The sequence below is a fragment of the Vipera ursinii genome, assembly GCF_947247035.1.
Source record: "Vipera ursinii genome assembly, chromosome: 1".
Classification (NCBI taxonomy): domain Eukaryota; kingdom Metazoa; phylum Chordata; class Lepidosauria; order Squamata; family Viperidae; genus Vipera; species Vipera ursinii.
The window spans coordinates 302,000,538-302,022,134 of record NC_139512.1 but is presented as its reverse complement, the minus strand read 5'-3'; the positions used below and the strand labels follow the sequence as shown (position 1 = coordinate 302,022,134).

General features: G+C 41.1%; 1 protein-coding gene across 1 annotated transcript in view; it reads left to right on the top strand.

Moving 5' to 3' along the window:
* ALK (ALK receptor tyrosine kinase) overlaps window positions 1-21,597 on the top strand; it is a gene marked incomplete at both ends in the record, with an annotated part of 722,117 nt that overhangs the window by 189,071 nt on the left and 511,449 nt on the right. The window contains one exon of the mRNA XM_083376785.1: window positions 892-1,011. Coding sequence (XP_083232911.1) covers window positions 892-1,011 — 120 coding nt within the window. The remainder of the gene's footprint in view (window positions 1-891; window positions 1,012-21,597) is intronic.

The window sequence follows — 21,597 nt, the reverse complement described above, 5'->3', positions numbered from 1 at the left end:
AGGCTAATTGTAGAAACATGGTTGATATTTTTTCTGCCTTTCCACAGCTTAGATGTGTATACAGAAGGAGTCCATTTAAAATGCTTACAATTAATATCATATAAGGAAGCTCTGTAGCCAATCAAACCTAGCTGTCTGTTCCTGTCATAAAAGACAATAAGTCAATTTTCCTATTTGGTCTGTTTATATAGTGTTCAGTCGATTGAAAAGCTGAAGAAAATTAATCTTATGCAGAGTAATGCTTGTGAACAGGATACAAAAACAAGAAAGAAAAGAAGCCTTTCAGTCCTTATTCCAATTTACTGAGGTGATTGTATCATTAAGTCATTAGATTCCAGTTCTTCTAATTTTGAAAGGCTTTTTCATTTATCTTTAAGAACAGTGAATTTTTTTAAAACAAAAAAAGACATTTTCAAACCTTACCTAATTTCATATGTTTGTACTTGGATTGAACCAGTAAATGTACTACAATCACTAGGCCTGCCAGGTGTTCATTTCTGGAGGCCACAGCTGTATCTGCTTAAGAACGTTGAATGCGTAGGAAGATTAGGATTAGTTGGTTAATAGCTATCACTCAATATGAGGGAGATATTTTGCTTATATATGCACACACTGATGTTCAGCTGAATGTTTTTATCTGCGCTATCACTTCATTGCTTATCTTTAATGCTATTCACGTGAATAATTTGTTCTAGCAGGTAGAATAGAAACTGTGATACACAATTGTATATAAGACATTTTTGGACTAAACTACTGAATAATGTCAATTCATCATTATTAATAGCTACTTTAGGTAGATGTTTACTTTGAAAGGTGTATTTACATGCATAAAGCTGAAACATGCTTTCCCTGTATTCTTTTTGCATCACAATCCTCTGATTTTACTGGCAGATATCAGCATTCCAGAATCACCAACAAACAGTCCTGCACATTCTTTGGATTTCACAGCCTGGAACTTGTCCTGGGTGATGAAAGATTCCTCCCCTTCCTTCATTCCAAGAGGGCGGCACTGTAAGTACATCATTCTATTTGCCTATTTGTTTTATTTATATGCCACCCATCTCACTCTGCAAAGCTGACTTCTTGGAACTGAATATAATTGATGGCCAGAGGTAACGAGTCCAATGAAAAAGTGGTTTCTTTTTCAAAAAGTATCACAGAAACATTAACGATTTAAAGCAAGTTTTCAATGCATTGTTAACTAAAGCTTATTATTACTTTTATGCAATATGAAATTCTACATTTTATTTTATTTAGTTTTAATGGGGTTTTTTTCAGTCACTTTCTTAAAAAAGCCAGGGAAAGGTAATGATAGATCAAACATTAAGTTCTGGGGTTCCTCAAAGTTCATCATTTGCAAGAAAGAAAGTGGCTTATCCTGACAAGAACAACAAAAATATAGAGCAAAATATCAGCTGGGCTCCATTCATAGTTCTTAAAACAGCTGTGCAAAGCACTGAAAGCAAAGAAGTTGCCTATCCATATGAGGAAAACTAGCAATTGAACTAGCAGAAGCTACTTGCAATAGCTCTTTAACAGTCATTTGGAACCTTTCAAAAGATGTGGCTGCTTCAATGCTACAAAGAAGACATTTCTCAAACCATCCTTTACCTACTTTGCACAGGCCTAGTTCTTTAAGACTCTGAGAAACTGACATAGGCAAAACTCATTACATGAGAGTCACTGTTTTTTCCTCATAAAACACGTGAGTTGAGTAAAAGTTTATTCTGTACTAACTATCGTCAATGATTCTGGCTATTTCACTTGTCAGGAAAAGTGATATTAGCAAACTTCTTATAGTTTTCCCCACCGAATGTATGAGTCATAGAACTATTGAACATTCACTTTACTACATTTGGTGGATTTGCCAGGTGCAGTCCAGGTGATTGCTTGAGTCATTTCTCTTTTCAAAAAAGCTGGGGGATGGAGGGAAGAGGGAGAGATTTGATGGAGAGAGGTGATCACCTTATTTTGATTGGTAATGTGGCCAGTGCTTGGAATATGGTGTTTTCTTGCTTAAAAAAAATAAGACATTTTAAACAGCCTCTCTAGTCTTTGGAAGAAAAAAGATGGAGGAAGAAAAAACCTTCTGCAAGTTAATAATATGAGTGAAATTGAGGGCAGAGGGCAGAAATTGGAAAAAAACAGAATCATAGATTCAAAAAATCAGAAGGGGCTATTTAAGCTTCTGAATCTGGTTCAGTCTGACTAAGTCCTGTTCAGTGCAGAAATCCAAATGAAATATTCCCATCACATCTAGTCTGTGCTAGAATAGAACCATAAAATCTACACATTTATCCAAATTCCAAACAAAATGAAGGAGTCCTACATTAATTGAATCGTCTTTAAAATCATCCCACCTCCATAAACAGGACGAATGTAGAGAAACGCTAATATATGGCACACTATAACTTTCTACTGGGAAAAAAAACACCATAGCAATAGGGACCCACATTTTCTGCTACATATGAATACAGGTATTGTGTTTATATAACATATTTATATAGCTACCCATCTCACAGATTTATTACTCTGGATGGCATACAATAAAAAAGAGAGACATAAAAACTAACAATTAAAACACAAAGTTATTAATAATGGAGTAGCAGAAAGAGTTATTGTAATGATCAATAAAGCCATATCACTAATTCATTACCATCTTGAGATGCCCAAGCCTGTTGGCACAGCCACACAACCATGTTTTAAGGGACTTCCTGAGATGGAGTGAGTTCTCTTCAGGAGGAATGAATTTCTACATGGGGGGAGGGTGGCATTACAGAAAAGGTCTGTCTCCTTGGTCTTGTCAGATTAAACTCTTTAGTAAATGGGGCCTACAGCACACCAAATCTGTTGGGCTTAATGGGTTGGGCAGACGTAATTGAGTGAAGGTGATCCCTCTCAAATAATCATACCACTTTATTCTCCAGGAGCTGAAAGATTGGGAACCATAAGCATAGTGATACAATCATACCCATGGTGCTGGATGAGCTTCATGAAAAGGAAGAGTAATAGGCAGAACCCACAAAGTAGGGGGCGAGGGTGGATTCTCTCTCCTCTTCAGTTACCGCCAAAGGCAGCCAATGCTGGAGAAAGAGAGCCAGTACAATACAGTGTACTCCATGCCCAATCCTCAGAGCTGGTCCATAAGGATACCATGGTCATTTGTATCAAAGGCTGCTAAGAGGTTAAGAAATGCAAGGATAGATGCTCAATCTCCATCCGCTCCTACCATAGATCATCTAAAAAATGCAACTAATGCCATTTTCATCTCACGTTCAGGGCTGAATCTTGACTGAAAGAGATTCAGATAATCCACTTTATCCAGAGCTCTCTCAATATGCTCCATGACCACCTTCTCAATCATCTTCCTTCAAAAGGGGAGGTGAATACTTGATGAATATTGCCCAGTATGGTGAAATCCGGTGATGGTTTCTTGAGGAGGGGTATGTGAACCAGTGCCTCCTTAAAAAGCAGAGGAACAATTCCCTTACTCAAGGAAGAATTCACAACCTCTAGAATCCACCCACATGAACCCTCCCTGCAATCAGCTTTAACTAACCATAAAAAATTCCCTATTTGCAACCTTAATTGAGGTAGGGTTAGGGTGACTGGATGGAGATGAGCATTCCCTGGCCAGTTGCCCTTCCTGATCCCACACAGAGTTTGCAGCAGATATTTTTTCTTTGCACCCTAAGAGAGTAACATCTGACGGTACCTAGGATTGAACTCTCAACCCTTTCAATTTAGAGGGGAGCATCTTTACCACTAGACTGCCATACCAGTCAACCAGCTTTAAGTAACCATGAGGGTGTGGAAAAACTGAGTCCCAAATACTAAGAACTCTATCCAGTTCCTTAGGGACAACAAGTTCAAACCAATGCCTAATGACAGGGCAAGAATTTGTCCTGGTTACCTTCTTAAGACCTATAGTAAGGCTGGCAATTAGCTGAGAATGAATTCAGGTGGCTTTGACAGATTCTGAGGATTTTTCTCCACAGAACTCTGTAGAGGATCTCAAAATTCCCTTTGACCAACAGGGCTAGAGTCTCCCAAGACAAATATGTGAGGCAGCTATCTGTAGATGTAATAAGGTTGGAGAAGCATTGCCTCTTTGTTGGAACATGAGGTAGCCCTTTAAAATAGCTGTAACTATATTCGGTCAGGTTCTTCTGCCATTGTGTGCTAGACATTTTTTTTTTCATTTCATCTCCCTCAATTCATCTGTGAATCACCAAGAATGATAGAATCCATTAAAAGGAAGAGGTTGCACAGGCAGGATCTGATCCAATGTCTCTGCATCCTCCTATTTCAAGGTTTCAGATGGATTGTGCAACACACCAACCGAGGAACAACTCCCAGCTATTGTTCCACCACAGGAGGGGGGCCACAAGAGTCCTCATCAGGGTCCGTCAGTCACTGGGGGAGGAACACTCTAACCTGCTTTGCATAACTGCAGTGGTTAGTGGCACCAGATAATCAGGCCATGATCTGACCATGGCAAGGGAGATTCTGAAAGTTCATGTTGCCACTGCTCCAACAGGTAAACCTGGTACCGGTATATGGCCACTGTCCTAGGTCAGGCCCAGGATAACTAATCCCATAGTCATCATGGTAGCCATGAACTCCTGAGCTGCCTCATACCCTATCCTTAGTGAAGGGAATGAATATATAAAAGGTATATGCATATGAGCAACCAAGAACCAACTTAATATTTATTTTATTTATTTTATTTAACTTATATACCACCCTATTCCCGTAGGACTTGATTTTTAACGAAGTGCAACATGCATTTAACTAATTTATATAGAGCTAAATTCACTATCTAGGGAAATAGTTATTTCCCACTAATTTGGGGAAATTAGCTAAAAGTTGCAATCAAATTCACAAACAATAAGGAATAAAATTAGTTCACTAAGCACCCTTGGATCATAAACAAAGGGAAATAATTCGTTTGGGAAAGAACATTAAAGCAGATTTATACATTTGTTTTAGTTATAACAACATAAATATGAAAGCATGTGAAAAGCAAATGACTTGGTTAGCGTCAAAGCATGGGCATAGCACATTTTTTCTAGGATTTAAAAGTACAGAGGTGGAAGAGGTAGCATTAGAAAGAAATGACTACAAAAATAGAAGAGTGAAATAATTTCATGGGTGCAGAAGTTTAATCCCTGGAAATCTTTTAGAGTATGGGGATAAACTTGAGACATTTAGAAAAAAAAAGTTAAACAAACAAGCAAGAACAAATTATAGCATTAAACTTCTCAAGATGATAGAACACAATAATGATTCAACCTGCTGTTCATAAGTCTACACTATAAAATTTCAAATTTATTTCAAACTTACACGAGGCCAAATTTGCAGTCCCATGTGGGTATAAATCAGAAACTTATTGAGATGTTTTTAATAGCTCTGCGGTAGTCATGATGTAGAGTCTAAAATGAAGAATTATACTAATCCATTATTAGGTCCTCTGAAGCTGCAAACTGTATGATTAAAATTAAGATTTGAAAATATTCAACCATTGTAATTAGTCCAAGGTTTTAGGTAACCATTTGGCTTGTATTCACTGAAACTTTGATCTAAAAACAATTAATATTGTTGGGTATACTCTCCTTCAGAAACTTCATTGAGTAGTGAGGAACGTGACATGTTAAAGATGCTACCATTCTATGGATAAAGCAAATGCCATTGAGGAGGGCAGGTGGGGCGGGGGAGGAATGGTGCTCTATGTTGGTAGTGACATACGTAGTTAAACTTCCATTATGGAAGTATAGGCTAAGTAGTGAAATAAAAACCAGATAGCACTAATGATTTCATAAGGCAAATCAATGAGCTTTTCCAGAGAATATGTACAAAATTTAAAAACTGACAGGGAAAAGCCAGTTGAATAGATTTAAGGATAGATGCAGGCTTTATGATCAAATTAGAAAAGCTTAATGTTTAGATAATGTAAAGAACAGTCCACAGAAAATAATAATCATGTCTTCACCAGAGTTGTTTTTTTTTCTCATTGCGTGTGCATCTAAAATAGGGGTCACAAACCTATGGTCCGTGGCCCGGGCCCAGGCTGTGGACTCTTGGCCAGCGGGCCGCAGAAATGGCTGGTTGGTGCACACATGCATGGGTGTGCATTCCCCCCACTTGCGCTAGCACTTGCAGTCCTATTTGCACAATCTGTGGTGTGAATAGGGATGCTAATAGTTGTTGCTCTGTCATTAACCTCATTGATAGGAACCATTTAAGTCTGGCTGTTTTCTGGCCAAGGATCACCTTACTGCATAATTTTAATAAGTTCTGGAAAAATTCCATGAATAATAATAGCTGTAGTACTAACCCTTAATCATTCCCAAAGGTGTATGGTTAAGAGCAATGGCAACTTTTCTTATTTTTTTTCCTGACTAGACTATCTTTAGATAGACCAAAATAGAAACTAAACACAAATCCTGAGCAAAATCAGGAAATATCAGCTATTGTACATATCCAGAAAGCCGAAATATCTGTACTGTATTACCATAGTGAAATATTCTGATAAAAATACTGCAGTGTTATGTGTTATGTCTTAAATTCAGCTACATAAAGATACTCCCTAAATTATAGACTTAAATAAAATTAAGAGCCAATGTGGTACCAATATTTATTTGATAGCACTGTCTTTAATCTAGATCAGACATGTCAAACACAAGGCCTGGGGGCCAGATCCGGCCCGTGAAGTGGTTTCATGTGGCCCATGAAGCCATCCTGGAAACAGTGAGGGAACGACCCCCACTGCCTTGGCCCTGGCCCAGAGACCCTCCTTCTGCCAGAGACCCTTAGATCTGTCCCACTCTTGCCCAGGCCCCCATAAGCACCCTTGATGCGAACGATGTAGAGCTGGCCATGCCCACCCAGTAGGCCATATGTACTCTAGCCACACCCACCCAGTAGGCCATGCCCACCCTGGCCATACCCACCCTGCCCCTAGAGGGCAACCACAATGCTGATGCGGCCCTCAATGAAATTGAGTTTGACACCCCTGATCTAGATTGAACTACTACATGGATCTTAATATATCATTAATAGGGATCAATGAGCTTTTAATCCTCTTCATGCCGTTTTGACTGATTATTGTAAGAACAGTATTGATTTGCTACACACTAACATTTGGAGTAGACATTCTATTTTAACTGTACACAAACAAGGCTTATCAATGTCCAGTATCTGAAAAAAATATTTTTATTTTGCACTGATTTTCATCTGTCTTGATAACTTGATGTCAAGCAGAGATATAACATTGAATCAACCTGTTATTTCAAAGTAGACAATGGATATTTCTCTTGGTACCTGTTCTGCTACACCTCATTTGAATTCCTTTGAGATCATTAAAAAAATAAGTGAAAAGATGACATTTGGCAAAGCAAAGACTGATTTCTAGAAGCTAGACTCTAGAAAGATGTATACTGTAAGAACACATATGGGCACCACATGGCCTCATAGATATTATTACAGAAAACAAAGATGGTGGCTTGTATCCCATCTTTGTATCCAATGTATCCAATGTTGTGCCTTTTCTTTAAATTAGTCTTAATTCCTGACTAGAGTAGTTTTCTTGGCAAGTTTTTTAAAAAGGATTTACCATGGCCTTCTTCCTAGGGCTGAGAGAAAGTAAGCTGGCTTTGTGCCTAATGTGGGACTAGAACTCACAATCTCCTGGTTTGCAGCTTGGTGTCTCTAACCACTAATAACCCACAAAAAGACAAAGGTAAAATAGTGGGATTTTGGAGAGCATTCTGGAGGGTTGGGGGAGGGAGGGATGTGAGAAGCACCCGCCACAGATTTGGTAAATGGAGTTTTGTGACAGCCAATTTTTGGACTGGCTTGCCTTATCTCCTGGCAGCCTTCTTCATTCACAATAAGCTTTCATGGTTGCAAATCTGTTCTCTAGCCAAAGGGGTTCCCCATACGTATCTTCCTCCTAGGACTTAGCTGATATAACCCTCAAATAAATAACAAAATTAACATGGTTGCATATCTTTTTCCTATTTATCCGCTTTGTAGTCAGCGCAGATCCTCACATCCCCGTTAGGTTTAAGGGGTGTGACGATCGGCGTTTCCCACAAACCACCCTCGACTGGTTCTAAGACGCCTTGGCCTACAAGCTTATCGAGCTTGGCCTCGATTTTTTGCTTCAGGGCGAAAGGCACCCTTCGGGCCTTAAGCCTGATGGGTTTAACCGACGGGTCTAGATTAAATTTAATTGGGGGCCCTTTGTATTTACCTAAAGACCCATCGAATACGTCTGCGAATTCATTGCAGACTGATTCGAGGGTCTTATTTTTAATAACTGTGTTTATTCCCCCTATCCAAATGCCCAGGGCAGGAAACCAGTTAAGGCCAATTAGACTAGTCCTCTGGCCCTCAGTAACTATTAAATCTAAAACTCCCTTAAACCCCTTAAATTTAACACTAAGGGTAATTTTTCCTTTAATTTTTATTGGGGTTTTTTGGAAGTCGGTTAATTGGATTTTGGTTGAACTAAGTGGAATTTTTCTGCCACTTATTTGTTCAATCATTTTCAGGGTTTCAGTGGATATTATGGACACTGAGGCCCCTGAATCTATTTCCATTTTGCAAGGAACCCCTTGCAATTGGACTATGATTTTTAATTTTCCTTCCGGAAAATTATTAATTTTTCCCTTCCTACTATGATTGACTCACGCCACCTCCCCACGGTTCAGAAATTTAGCCCATGGTCTAGGGGTCTCTTTGCCACTATAGTAAGGGGTTACCTTACCTTCGGGCCAAACATCGACTTCATGGAGGCAATTGTCGCGTGCACGACCCCTGCAGATGGCTTGGATATGGCCGGTCTTCCCACATGATCTACATCTGGCGGTACGGAATCTGCAAGTGGCGCGGGGATGGTTGCCCCCGCAGCTGCCACGCCGGTTGTCGTTGTCGCGCGGTCTGGTTGCGGTGTCTTTCCATGGTCGTTGGGTCGCTGTCACTTGTCGTTGCGGTGTTGAGGTTTGGAATCGGCGGTTCGGTTCAGGCCCGTCGCTTCGGGATGGTTTTGGCGCCATTTTCCCAAATCGTCTGGTGACCTCGGCGATGTCATCTTCCCACTGTTGGTCCACCTCCACGCAGTCCACAAGGCCTTCTTGATTGATTTCGGCAGACGCAGCCATGCTACTGCGGGGGGGTCGCGATACCCGGTGGATTCATACGTCAGCAGTTCGTCCAGTACCTCTTGCAAATCGCCGGTGGGCTTGGCAATTATTCTATTTTGTAGGTGTTCGTCCCACAAGCCCAGTACTACTCGGTCCCTAATTCTGATTTCCAAGTTGTCATACTTGCATCGAACTGCGGCTTCTCTCACAGCAGCCACGAATTTTTGAATTGATTCTCCCGGTGTCAGGCCGGGCACGCCCGACATTCGGACGGGCCGCGGGGTGACTCGCCAGACCGCCAGGCTCCCGCGGAGCACCCCGTCAGGCCCTAAAGCCTCCCGCCGGTGCCCGTCGTCTCCCGGAGGGCCAGGACGGCATACGGCCCTCCCCAGCACTCCGGCAACCGGAGCAACCCGCCAGGCCCCGAAGCCTCCCGCCGGCGCCCGTCGTCTCCCGGAGGGCCGGGTCAGCATACGGCCCTCCCCATCATCCCGGCAACCGCCCGCCTCCTACGGAGCAACTTACCAGCCTGCAGGGTCGTTCACCGGCATCCTCGCCTCTCCGCTGTGCTGCCGGGCTCCGGAAACGGCCGGCCACGCCCACGCCACTCCGACGGGTCGGGGGAGGGTACAGCTGGAAGAACGGCACAGCGGCGGGCCACCTGTCAGCTGGGGAGGCCGCGGACCAGCCAGCCGGCCCCCAGAAGCTGCCTACAGGCCGGGAAGGGGCCGTACGATGGAGTAGCCGGTGGCTGCCCAGCGCCCGAGCAGCAGGACAGAAACGGGTGCCTGGGTGGGCCAGGGGGTGACGGAGACGACCGGTGGGCCGGGGAGGGGTTCAGAGCGCAATTCGCGGCGGTCTGGGGTGGTGAGGGGAAAGAAGAGCCTAGGCAGAGCTCTGGGGGAAAAGAGGGAGGTTTAGGCTGGGGGGTAACTTACCGGCTGCATTGGTGGTGGGACGGGAGCCAAAAGGAGGGAACCTTGGGAGGCAGTGATTAAGTAGGGTGGGGTGTGGTGGTGTAATTAAGGGTGTGGTGGTGGGAGTCGGCCTTGCCGGTTATTTAACAGCGTTGACTGTGCTGTGAAGTCAACGCTGACTTCGTTTGTCTTCGAGCAACTGTTTATGCGGCTAATAAACACGGCTTAGAAGAACCAGCTCCCGTTCTGGTTTCATTCTTTTGGTGACTCGTCGGACGGGGCCTGAAACCCGGCCTTTGGTTTCTTTTTTCGAAGATACGACGCCAAAAGAGTTCGGATCTCCTTGGCGTGAAGTGCACTTTTAGTTTAGCTAACAGGTCAGCATACGGAACACTTGAGACCGGCTGTGGTTGACAAAGTCCTACAGCGATCCGATATACTGGTGTGCCGCAAATTGTCAGTAACGCTGCTGCCTTTTTACGATCGTCCGTTATCCCGTTTACAAGCAGGAATCCTTCGACCTGTCCTACATATTCTTCCCAGTCCTCTGGGAAGCTTGGGACGAATTCTTTTAAGGACCCGATTTGCGCCATTCGGAGGATTGTTGATTCCGCCACGGCCGCTTGGTTGACTGTGACTTCTTTTCAAATTTGCCACCTTTGCGCAGCTGTTCCGCCGAACCTTCTCTGGTCTGCCGTCTATCCCACCCTCGTCGCCAATTGTTTGGTTCAGGTAGACAATGACTCAGAGTGGTTCACAATGAAAGAGTTTATTCAATACACATAAGTCAACTGTCAACTGTCAAATGTTTCAAGCTTTTATAGTAGAACTGTTTAAACTGTAACCAATCATCAATCGCTATTTTCCCGCTTCTTTGCTACTTTAACCAATGGTTGCACCAGAATCTCCCGCTTCAAGGACCTACTTTTGCAACCTGCTATTTTACAAGTTTGCAACTATTTACAGACACAACAACTTGCTTATTTAATACTTGTGTCATGAGCTTTGCTTTCTGGAGAATTCCTCTTCTTGGATTGTCACTATTATCACACCGAAAGCAGGAAGCAAAGTAGTCATTCCAAATTATAGTGTTTGATATAATTGTTGTACAATTATTGCACTTGTCACGATGTAGAAAACAGGATTTTAGATCACTAATCTGACAAATAGCCACAAAAAGTCAGATGAATGACTGATGCTATCCTCAATTCTCCTGCAGTAGCTGAATTCATAAGCGAGACTTCTGTAAACTATTTAAATACAGATCAGCCATCCTACTGGCTGGGAAATGGGCTTTTGTGCAATGGGATTATTTCAGCATTCCTCTTGGAACATCAAGGTATTTGAATCATCTGCTAGCCTCTTGTGAGAAAAGATAAGGTGAAAAAAGGCTAATAAGATTTACTCACCCCAAATCTCTAATTATCTGCTTGAAGAAAAAAGGTTGACCTATTTGGAGGCATCACCTGTTTTTCAAAATTTATGCCTTTTTAAAAATATGGTTCTTTCAAGGCATTTGTTCCTTGCTTTTGTATCTACTGGAACAATGTAGAAATGTTACTTTCATCCCAAGATAACAGTTTTTCCTCTATTTCTGTCAGCTCTTAAGGTAGGTTTTAAGATATCTCTCTCTTTTCGTTATCTGCCTTCAAATGCTTCCTCTTTCTCAAAAGCAGATGGGGAAAAACATGAAACGTGACTCAGAAGCTTAGAAGAGAATATCACATACAGTACCTTCAGTTGAATAATATATCGTCAACAAGCTATGTTTGGAGTTTTTAAGATGTATTGTTTTCTTATTAGCATATGACTTTGTTGCCATTTTATAATTTTTTTCTGAATGTTTGTTTGGGATTTATAGTTTTAGTTATAAAATTGTGCTGGTCAGTGATCACAATAAAGACTATTCATCTGGATGTTAAAATGGAGACATATGTGGCTAAAAGGCCTAGTCAAGCCTTGTGAACTGGACTGTTCCTGTTGTACCAAAGGTATCTCCATTTTCATATGAGACTCAACAAAATTGTTTTCTAACCTGTCAGAAGCCTGTTGCCTGAATATATTTATAAGTGAGAGTTTAATAAAACTTTTATTAAAATTTTATTTACCTACTAGTCTGATGGGACTTTTTATTAAGTGACTGGCATTGCTGAATTAAGAAAATATTAGTCCTTTAATTGCTTTTTTCCTTGTTCTAGTAATTGATCAATGTCATGGATTCAAAGAGAGAGTAAATTTAATTTTACAGGATCTGTCTCCCCTTAAATTAATTTCTACAAGACAAAGTGTGAATATTCAGTGCCTAAAACCTTGCTCACATTTCTAGAACCACATACTATGGTCCCAAAGAAAGTCATTAGTTTTTATTTAGGCAGCAGAAGGGAATACTTTAATACCATCTCTCACTGTTCATTACACTATGACAGTGTCACCTGTTTTATTCTTAGCTATGCCAGTAACAGTTGTACCCTATGTATTCGGAGATAGGATAAGACTTCCCTAAAGCAAAACCTGAGTGGTCTCTTGCCATCCATTTGTAAATGAAGAAGTGCATTGCAAAAACTTTGACTGCTAAGCAGAATTCGATCTGGTTAATGCTTGGATGATTAACTAGCAGTGAATCCTAGTTCTGGGAACCTGACAAAACATCGTCAGAGAAGAAAATGCCAAACCATTTCCATATTTTGCCAAAAAATCTACAAAGATATATCCATGTAATCATAGGAGCAAAGCTTGAACTGAGACTGTAGGAGACTGTACTCTTATCTAGGTCTGTAGAAATATAGTGTATAGATTTGGAAGTTAATAACATATATCCCAAAGAACGTCTTAATGTTAATTTGGTCTCCAACCATAAATCAATGATAAAGCAAAGCAAATTAATATAAATATATGTTTCATTGTTTTTGGAATATTGAGAAGCTGGTGGAATAAATGTTTGTTGTAGAGAAATTTCAACAGAAAGTATTTTGGAAAAGAGAGGGAACTGATCTATGCAAGTCCCTCGTAGTTTTAATTCTCTGGGATGCTGGCTTGGGAAATTATATACTGCTTTTTTTTAACAGCTATCCTAGAACTGCTGCTTTTAAACTTTGGAAGTAAGGGATAGGAGGAAGCAGGATAGTTTTCAGGAGAAGGAAAAGATAAAAGGCAATATTTTGTTTCCTCATTTCATCCCTGTTGCTATATAACTTAAGGGCTCAGAATGACAACCGTGGGTCAGAGAAGAACACCTTTAAGCTAGAATCTGACCTCATTCATAGCACAGTGGAAAGATTTCTTAGGGATATGAATCCCAGACTATTCTTGCTTCTAGCAGAGTAGCTGCTTATATATCAGAGCAATACCATATTTTATAAAGGCAAGTAAAAATTTCAAAAGAAATACAGTACAGTCACTGTAACTTGTATGTCATCTTAATCAACTATCCAAAGCCTCTGCTCTTGCCCTAACTCTTTGGTCCCTAATTCAATCTATTTAAAAAATCTCTTCCAATTCAATTTTGTCTCTTGTAAAATAAAATGCCACTCTTTCTACTTTAAAACTGACAGATCCATAAAGAGATAGCAACTAGCATTACTTAAAAAAACTAAGTAGGAATGATTTAAAAAAATCCCTAAAATATGACCAGCATCTTTGAGGAAAATATTACACAGAGGAAATAGGGCAGCTGAAAGAAGCTTTATCCTCTTATTAGGTTCATTAAAGGGTCTGCAAAAGTAATGTTGATATAAAACAGATTATCCCTAGTTCCTAAACTGTTAAAGAAATTAAATATTTATTTATGTATCCATTTACTGATGGTATATTAATGAATATTCTCCTCCTAAGTGCCTTGCATCTATTAAAAGTGAAAAATGGAGAAGGTTGCCACCAAGCTTACAAAGTAAAGGTAAATGCCTCATGAGAGGAGTATGGGATTAAAAAAAATCAGCATCAGCTCTCCTAGACTAGAACGATTTGGCATCTTACAAACCACTGTGTAAATAAAGAGAAGGCATGGTAGCCTCTTAGCTACAGTTCTCAATAGTCAGTAATGACTGATGTTGGGAATCTTTTAGTTCAGCAACAGGTAAGCTTCTCTTGTTTGTGTCCTGATTGGAACAGTAATGGGTCCCTCTAGGACAGAGGTGTCCAACCGAGGCAACTTTAAGACAAGTGGACTTCAGCTCCCAGAATTCCCCAGCCAGCATGCTCTAGGGCCTTTGAATGAGTTAGAATGTGCTGGTCTCAAGTTTTCAAGTCTTAGGGTTATATCAGTAAGATCTGAATTTTCTGTCTGGAAGGAAAATTAATTCCTTGGGACAGATACTATACAGCACTAACTTGAGAAATGTCTTGTAGTATCTTGGCTGGTTCACTCTACAATTAAATTCTGGACAGCATGGACCATTGGATTGAGCCATATGCCGAGATTTTACTTTCTAATATTCTGCTCCTCATTCACACTTTTTTTAAGTAATTGGAACAGAATAAATTCCAGTTGAGAAGAGGCTGGGGAACAAGTGGGATTCTATCCAAAAAAGTTAAAAAATCTAAAGGTTTTATATATATATATATATATATATATAATATATATATATTTTATATATATATATATAACTAGAGATATAATACAGGGACGCGGTGGCTCAGTGGGTTAGGACACTGAGCTTGTTGATCAGAAGGTCGGCAGTTTGGCGGGTCGAATCCCGAGTGCCGCGTAACAGAGTGAGCGCCTGTTACTTGTCCCAGCTTCTGCCAACCTAGCAGTTCGAAAGCACGTAAAAATGCAAGTAGAAAAATAGGGACCACTACGGTGGGAAGGTAACAGCGTTCTGTGCGCCTTTGGCGTCTAGTCATGCCGGCCACATGACCACGGAGACGTCCTCGGACAAGCGCTGGCTCTTCGGCTTTGAAACGGAGATGAGCACCGGCCCCTAGAGTTGGAAACGACTAGCACGCATGTGTGGGGGAACCTTTACCTTTACCTTAGAGATATAATTAAATAAAATTTGTGGATAGTAGCATGACCTATCTGAAACTAGTTCAGGTGATTAAGCTTACAGCTAAAAGAAGGCCAGATGGATAAAAATTCTAATTAATAAAATATATTGTATGGTTTGAGTATACTATAGTAGCATAGGTATAAACAACAGAATTATAGTAATACATTCCCTGACACACTGAATAAAGAACTGCCTTTTCTAAGATAGGTCAGTTTGGAATCAGACCCCAGAAACATGGTAACTGCAGAGAAACGTAGCTGTTTTCTCCCAGTACACCAACACCTTTGCTTGTACTGACTGTCATCCATTTACCTCCTGTTGGGAATAAAACTAGTAAAGCAGCAACAACAATAAACACAACAGCATTAATAAGGTTTAACAGTTCTTGTATTATTTCTGTATTGATTTAATGCAGCATGTCAATACCTAGTTTCCACTGCTGATTGTACTCTAATTTGAGGCTTACCTGATACTCAAACCCAGTCATCCATTTTGCTTTTTGGCTCTGTTAAAATAATTATTAGTCCACTCTTCTGTGATGTTTATCATAATATGATAAATGATATAAGATTGTACTACTGGTAAATCTAACTAAGACAAATTGCACATTTTATATTGGTAATCTCTACATGTGAGCCAGTGCCCAATATTTCACAACTTTGTAGAGTAAATTTTCTTGTTTTTCCCCCTCTGTGTAACTTCCACATTTAAAAAAAAAACATTTCCTCATCTTCTCTGTCCAAATTATGCTTGCTTGGTTAACTTTGCATTGTTATGTCACATTCTATCTGATTTGTTTTAAAATGCATTATTAATAATGCATTATTTGTTTTTTATGGTTTGTTTGCAATTTTTATGTCTATCAGGTAGTCAGATATGATGCTGCTCTTGTATATTTTCCTAAAAAGTAGGTTGTATTATTTATTTATTTATTTACTTAAATTTATATGCCACCCTTCTCCCTAAGGACTCAGGGCAGCTCACAACAATAAAAATTTAAAAAGAAAAAACATAGAATGAAAATTTAAAAAGAATTAAACTAGTAAATACAATGATAACATGAGAATTTAAAACCCAGTAAAACCTAATTAAAATACATAGTCAGTCCAGACCCGCTTGTTGAAACAACCAAGTCTTCAGGTCACAGTGGAAGGACTGAAGGTCAGGGGCCATCCGCAGCTCTGGAGGTAGTTCATTCCAAAGGGTCGGCATGCCCACAGAGAAGGCTCTCCCCCTGGGGGCCGCCAGCTGGCATTGCCTGGCAGACGGCACTCTGAGGAGGCCGATTCTGTGGGAGCGAAAGAGGCGATGGGAGGTTGACAATGGCAGCAGGTGGTCTCGCAAATACCCCGGGCCTAAGCCATGTAGGGCTTTAAAAGTGATTACCAGCACCTTGAAATGTACTCGGAGAGCAACCGGAAGCCAATGCAGCTTGCCCATAGTGGTGTAACATGGGAGTACCGAGATACTCCCATAAGCACCCGCACGGCCGCATTTTGCACCAGTTGAAGCCTCCGGGTGCTCTCCAAGGGCAGCCCCATGTAAAGAGCATTGCAGTAATCCAGACGAGAGGTGACGAGGGCATGGGTAACCATGCATAGGGCATCTCGGTCCAAGAAGGGGCGCAACTGGTGCACTAGGTGAACCTGTGTGAAGGCCCCCCTGGTCCTGGCCATTAAATGATCTTCCAGGTTGAACTGTGAATCCAGGAGGACACCCAAGTTGTGAGCCCTTTCTGAGGGGGCAATACCTCCCCCCATTAAAAGAGATGGAACTTGTTGGACAATGTGAGATGCCGGTATCCACAGCCACTCGGTCTTGGAGGGGTTGAGCCTGAGCCTGTTCCTACCCATCCAGACCCGTACCACCTCCAGGCACCGGGACATCATGTCAAGGGCATCACTGGGTTGGCTCTGGGTGGAGATGAACAACTGGGTAACCTCCACATATTGGTGATACCTCACCCGAAAGCCATGAATGATCTCACCCAGTGGCTTCATATAGATTGTTAAACAGGAGGGGGCAAAGAACCAACACCTGGGGTACCCCACAAGTGAGGGGCCTCAGGGTGGATCTCTGTCCCCCTGCCAATACAAACTGTGAATGGCCCAAGAGGTAGGAGGAGAACCACTGTAAAACTGCCTCCCACTCCCAGTCCCCCGAGCCGTCGCAGCAGGATACTATGGTTGATGGTATCAAAAGCCGCTGAGAGGTCAAGTAGGACCAGGACAGAGGAACAGCCCCTGTCTCGGGCCCACCAGAGGTCATCTACCAGTGTGACCAATGTCATTTCCATGCTGTAGCCGGGCCTGAAACCAGACTGGTACGGGTCCAGATAGTCTACTTCTTCCAGGAATTGCGGAAACTGACGCGCCACCACACTCTCAACAACCTTCACTACAAAGCGAAGGTTGGAGACAGGACAGTAGTTATTCAACAAGGCTGGGTCCAGGGCAGGCTTCTTGAGGAGGGACCTTACCACCGCCTCTTTCAAGGCGGAGGGGAAGACACCCTCTATCAGAGAAACATTGACAACTGCCTGGAGCCAGCCCCCTGTCACCTCCCAGGTGGCAGAAACCAACCTGGAGGGACATGGGTCGAGTAAAGACGTGGTAGCACTCAGTTTACCCATGATCCTGTCCACATCATCCAGAGTCACAGGGTCAAACTCAAATGTTATCCTCCAGACCTGCCCCCTCCACTTTGCCAGATTCCGCCCAGTCGGAGTCCAAGCCTGTCCAGATCTGAGTGATTTTATCCTGCAGATACTGTACAAATTCCTCAGCCCTACCTTGCAAGGCGTCATCCCTCAGTCCCTGGTTAAACAGGGAGCGGGTCACTCTGAACAAGGCGGCTGGGCGGTTATCTGCGGGTGCAATGAGAGCGGAAAAGTAAACACACTTTGCTGCTTCCATCGCCACTAGGTAAGACTTCAAATAAGTTTTTAGCTGTGTTCAATCAGATTCGGACCCGCTGGATTTCCAACAGCTCTCCAGGCGTCTTTTTAAAAATCCTGGCAGGCCCCAACCCATTTACAAGCTTTTTACTACCTATATAAAGTACATATTTCCTTCCCAAACAGAAATTTCTTACTAATTAGAGCTTCTTCATATCAGCTCCTGAGTTCTGTCATTATTAACTGCTTTAGACTACAGAATAAAATAATCAAGCAAATGGGAAGATTCAAGGCGGTGTTGATCAAATCACACACTTAAGGCAAGTAACAATGCATGAGCTGTAATAAGATGGATCAAAGATGCTGCTGGTTTCAAAAAACAAAAAAAAATGGTTCTACTTTAAAAAATTAATTGAACAACTGAATGTTGTTCTTCTACATTGACAGTGAGACAGTGATCACCCCTACATTAGAAAGCATCAGGCTAGTTTAAGAGAATAAGAGCATGTGGCACACAGGCATTTCTTCTATTACCTTGTTGCCATCTTCCAACATTTAGACTGTTCCCTTAATATGTCAGATTAGGATCAGTTCTGGTATGTGAATAGCCTCTGTTAGGGTAATAGCAGTTATGTTTATATAGGATTTCTAATTAAAAGTATATGCATCTGGGATCTGTACCATCTGCTAAGCTTGCTTTCTTGGGCCTGCTCATTTCTAAAGGGATGAATGCCATTATTCCTTTAGTGTCTGATTTTTCAGGCATCCATGCTCTCATCTAGCCACAAAATTTAGTAATCTTTGTTATTTTAGCTTGTTGTCTGAGATATACACAAACATAAAAGGCCTGCTGGATTAAACCAAAACCCTTTCTAGTTTCCTTCTGTTTTTGTGTTGGTCTCCAGACGTCTCCTGATAAAGAAAGCATTAATACAGTAGTGTCTCTTGCTCACATTTCCCAGAAGTTGAAATTCAGAGGTAATTTTCCATACCATGTAATTGAAGTTGCTTTCCTATTACAACTTGCCTTATTTCTGGTCATTGGGTGTTTCTGTATCATCAATGCAAATTATTTTAGGGATTCAGAATTGTTAGCCTCAGCAGTTATACAAAGACATCTACATACATTTATTTTTATATAGAGATGACTGGATCCTATTTATTTTCTCTATTCCATCATATTTCTATTATGCATCAATGTTATGTTGTTTTTTTTTATTTTGCATGTACCATAACAATACCTTTCTCCAAATGGCTTCTTGGCCTATTTTTATAATTTTGATAAGAAAACCATTACTTGGATGACTTTAAAAGAAATACTACTATTTGGAATAATTCATACTATATTACAAATCCTTCAGTTTAGAGATGTGGATTTTGTGAAACATTTGAATCAGAAACTATTACAGATTTTTTTAAAAAAAATCCAAATAAGTCTTATTTGAATTAGCATCTTTATCTCAATATTCATAATATATTCATATGTTCATATGTTCATAATATTGACTTACTCAATGTGAAAAAAATCTAACAATTTCATGAGGTTTTAGTATTCCAGCCAAACCAAAATATTTGATTAAGTGTAGGAAAATAAATTCTTTTCCTAAACATTGAAAATGGACGATTAAATAATATTGTATATGACTGTAGTCTACCCATTAACAAACATTATGTAACTTTGAAACCTGCCTAATGTAGAAAACATTCCATCCCACTTTCTATTTCATCTCCTGTAAATTTTCTGTTAGCAGACAATTTAAAATGGTTCTGCCTTCTTTTTTTTAATTTTAGATATAAGCTTAAGAACTGTTCTTGATTTTATTCCTGTGACACATGCTTATGCTTATTCCAAAATGGTGCTTTACTAAACTAACCCCTTCATGGATTACTGCCTTGTCATGGCGAAGGGGCTTGCGTAAATCAATGAAGCTATGAGCTATGCTGTGCAGGGCCACCCAAGACGGAAAGGTCATAGCAGAGAGTTCTGACAAAACGTGATCCACTGGAGAAGGAAATGGCAACCCACTCCAGTATCTTTGCCATGAAAACCCTATGGACAGTACCAAAAAGCAAAACGATATGACGCTGGAAGATGAGCCCCTCAGGTCGGAAGGCGTCCAATATGCTACTGGGGAAGAGCAGAGGGCTAGTATTAGTAGCACCAGAAAGAATGAAGCGACTGGGCCAAAGCCGAAAGGACGCTCAGCTGTGGATGTGTCTGGTGGTGAAAAGAAAGTCTGATGCTGTAAAGATTTTTTCTCCATAGGAACCTGGAATGTAAGATCCATGAATCAAGGAAAGCTGGACGTGGTCAAACAAGAGATGACAAGACTGAACATCGACATCTTAGGTATCAGTGAACTAAAATGGATAGGAATGGGTGAATTTAATTCAGATGACCATCAGGTATACTACTGCGGGCAAGAATCCCTCAGAAAAATGGAGTAGCCTTCATAGTCAATAAAAGAGTAGAAAAAGCAATACTGGGATACAATCCTGAAAATGACAGAATGATCTCAGTTCGAATCCAAGGCAAACCATTCAATATCACAATAGTCCAAGTCTATGCCCCAACTACCAGTGCTGAAGAGGATGAAATTGACCGGTTCTATGAAGCCCTACAGCACCTTATAGAATTAACACCAAAAAATGATGTCCTTATCATCATGGGGGATTGGAATGCTAAAGTAGGAAGCCAAAAGATAACCAGAATAACAGGCAAGTTTGGCCTTGGAGTACAAAATGAAGCAGGGCACAGGCTGATAGAATTTTGTCAACAGAATACGATGGTCATAGCAAACACTCTTTTCCAACAACCCAAGAGACGGCTCTACACATGGACATCACCAGACGGTCAACACAGAAATCAGATGGACTATATGCTCTGCAGCCAAAGATGGAGAAGCTCTATACAGTCAGTAAAAACAAGACCAGGAGCTGACTGTGGCTCAGACCATGAGCTTCTCATTGCAAAGTTTAGGCTTAAACTGAAGAAAGTAGGAAAAAGCACGAGGCCACTCAGGTATGAATTAAATCATATCCCTGTTAAATATACAGTAGAGGTGACAAATAGATTTAAGGAATTAGATCTGATAGACAGAGTGCCTGAAGAACTATGGACAGAGGTTCGCAACATTGTACAAGAGGTAGCAACCAAAACCATCCCAAAGAAAAAGAAATGCAAGAAAGCAAAATGGCTGTCTGAGGAAGCTTTGCAAATAGCTGAGGAAAGGAGGGAAGCGAAAGGCAAGGGAGAAAAAGAAAGATACGCCCAATTGAATGCAGAATTCCAGAGAATAGCTAGAAGAGATAAAAATGCCTTCTTAAATGAACAGTGCAAAGAAATAGAAGAAAACAATAGAATAGGGAGGACCAGAGATCTTTTCAAGAAAATTGGAGAGATGAAGGGAACGTTTCATGCAAAAATGGGCATGATAAAGGACCAAAATGGCAGGGACCTAACAGAGGCAGAAGAGATTAAGAAGAGGTGGCAAAATTACACAGAAGAACTATACAAGAATCCCTGACAATCCCAATGAGGTGGTCACTGACCTCGAGCCAGACATCCTAGAACAGACATGTCAAACACAAGGCCCGGGGGTCGGATGCGGCCCGCGAAGTGGTTTCATGTGGCCCGTGAAGCCATC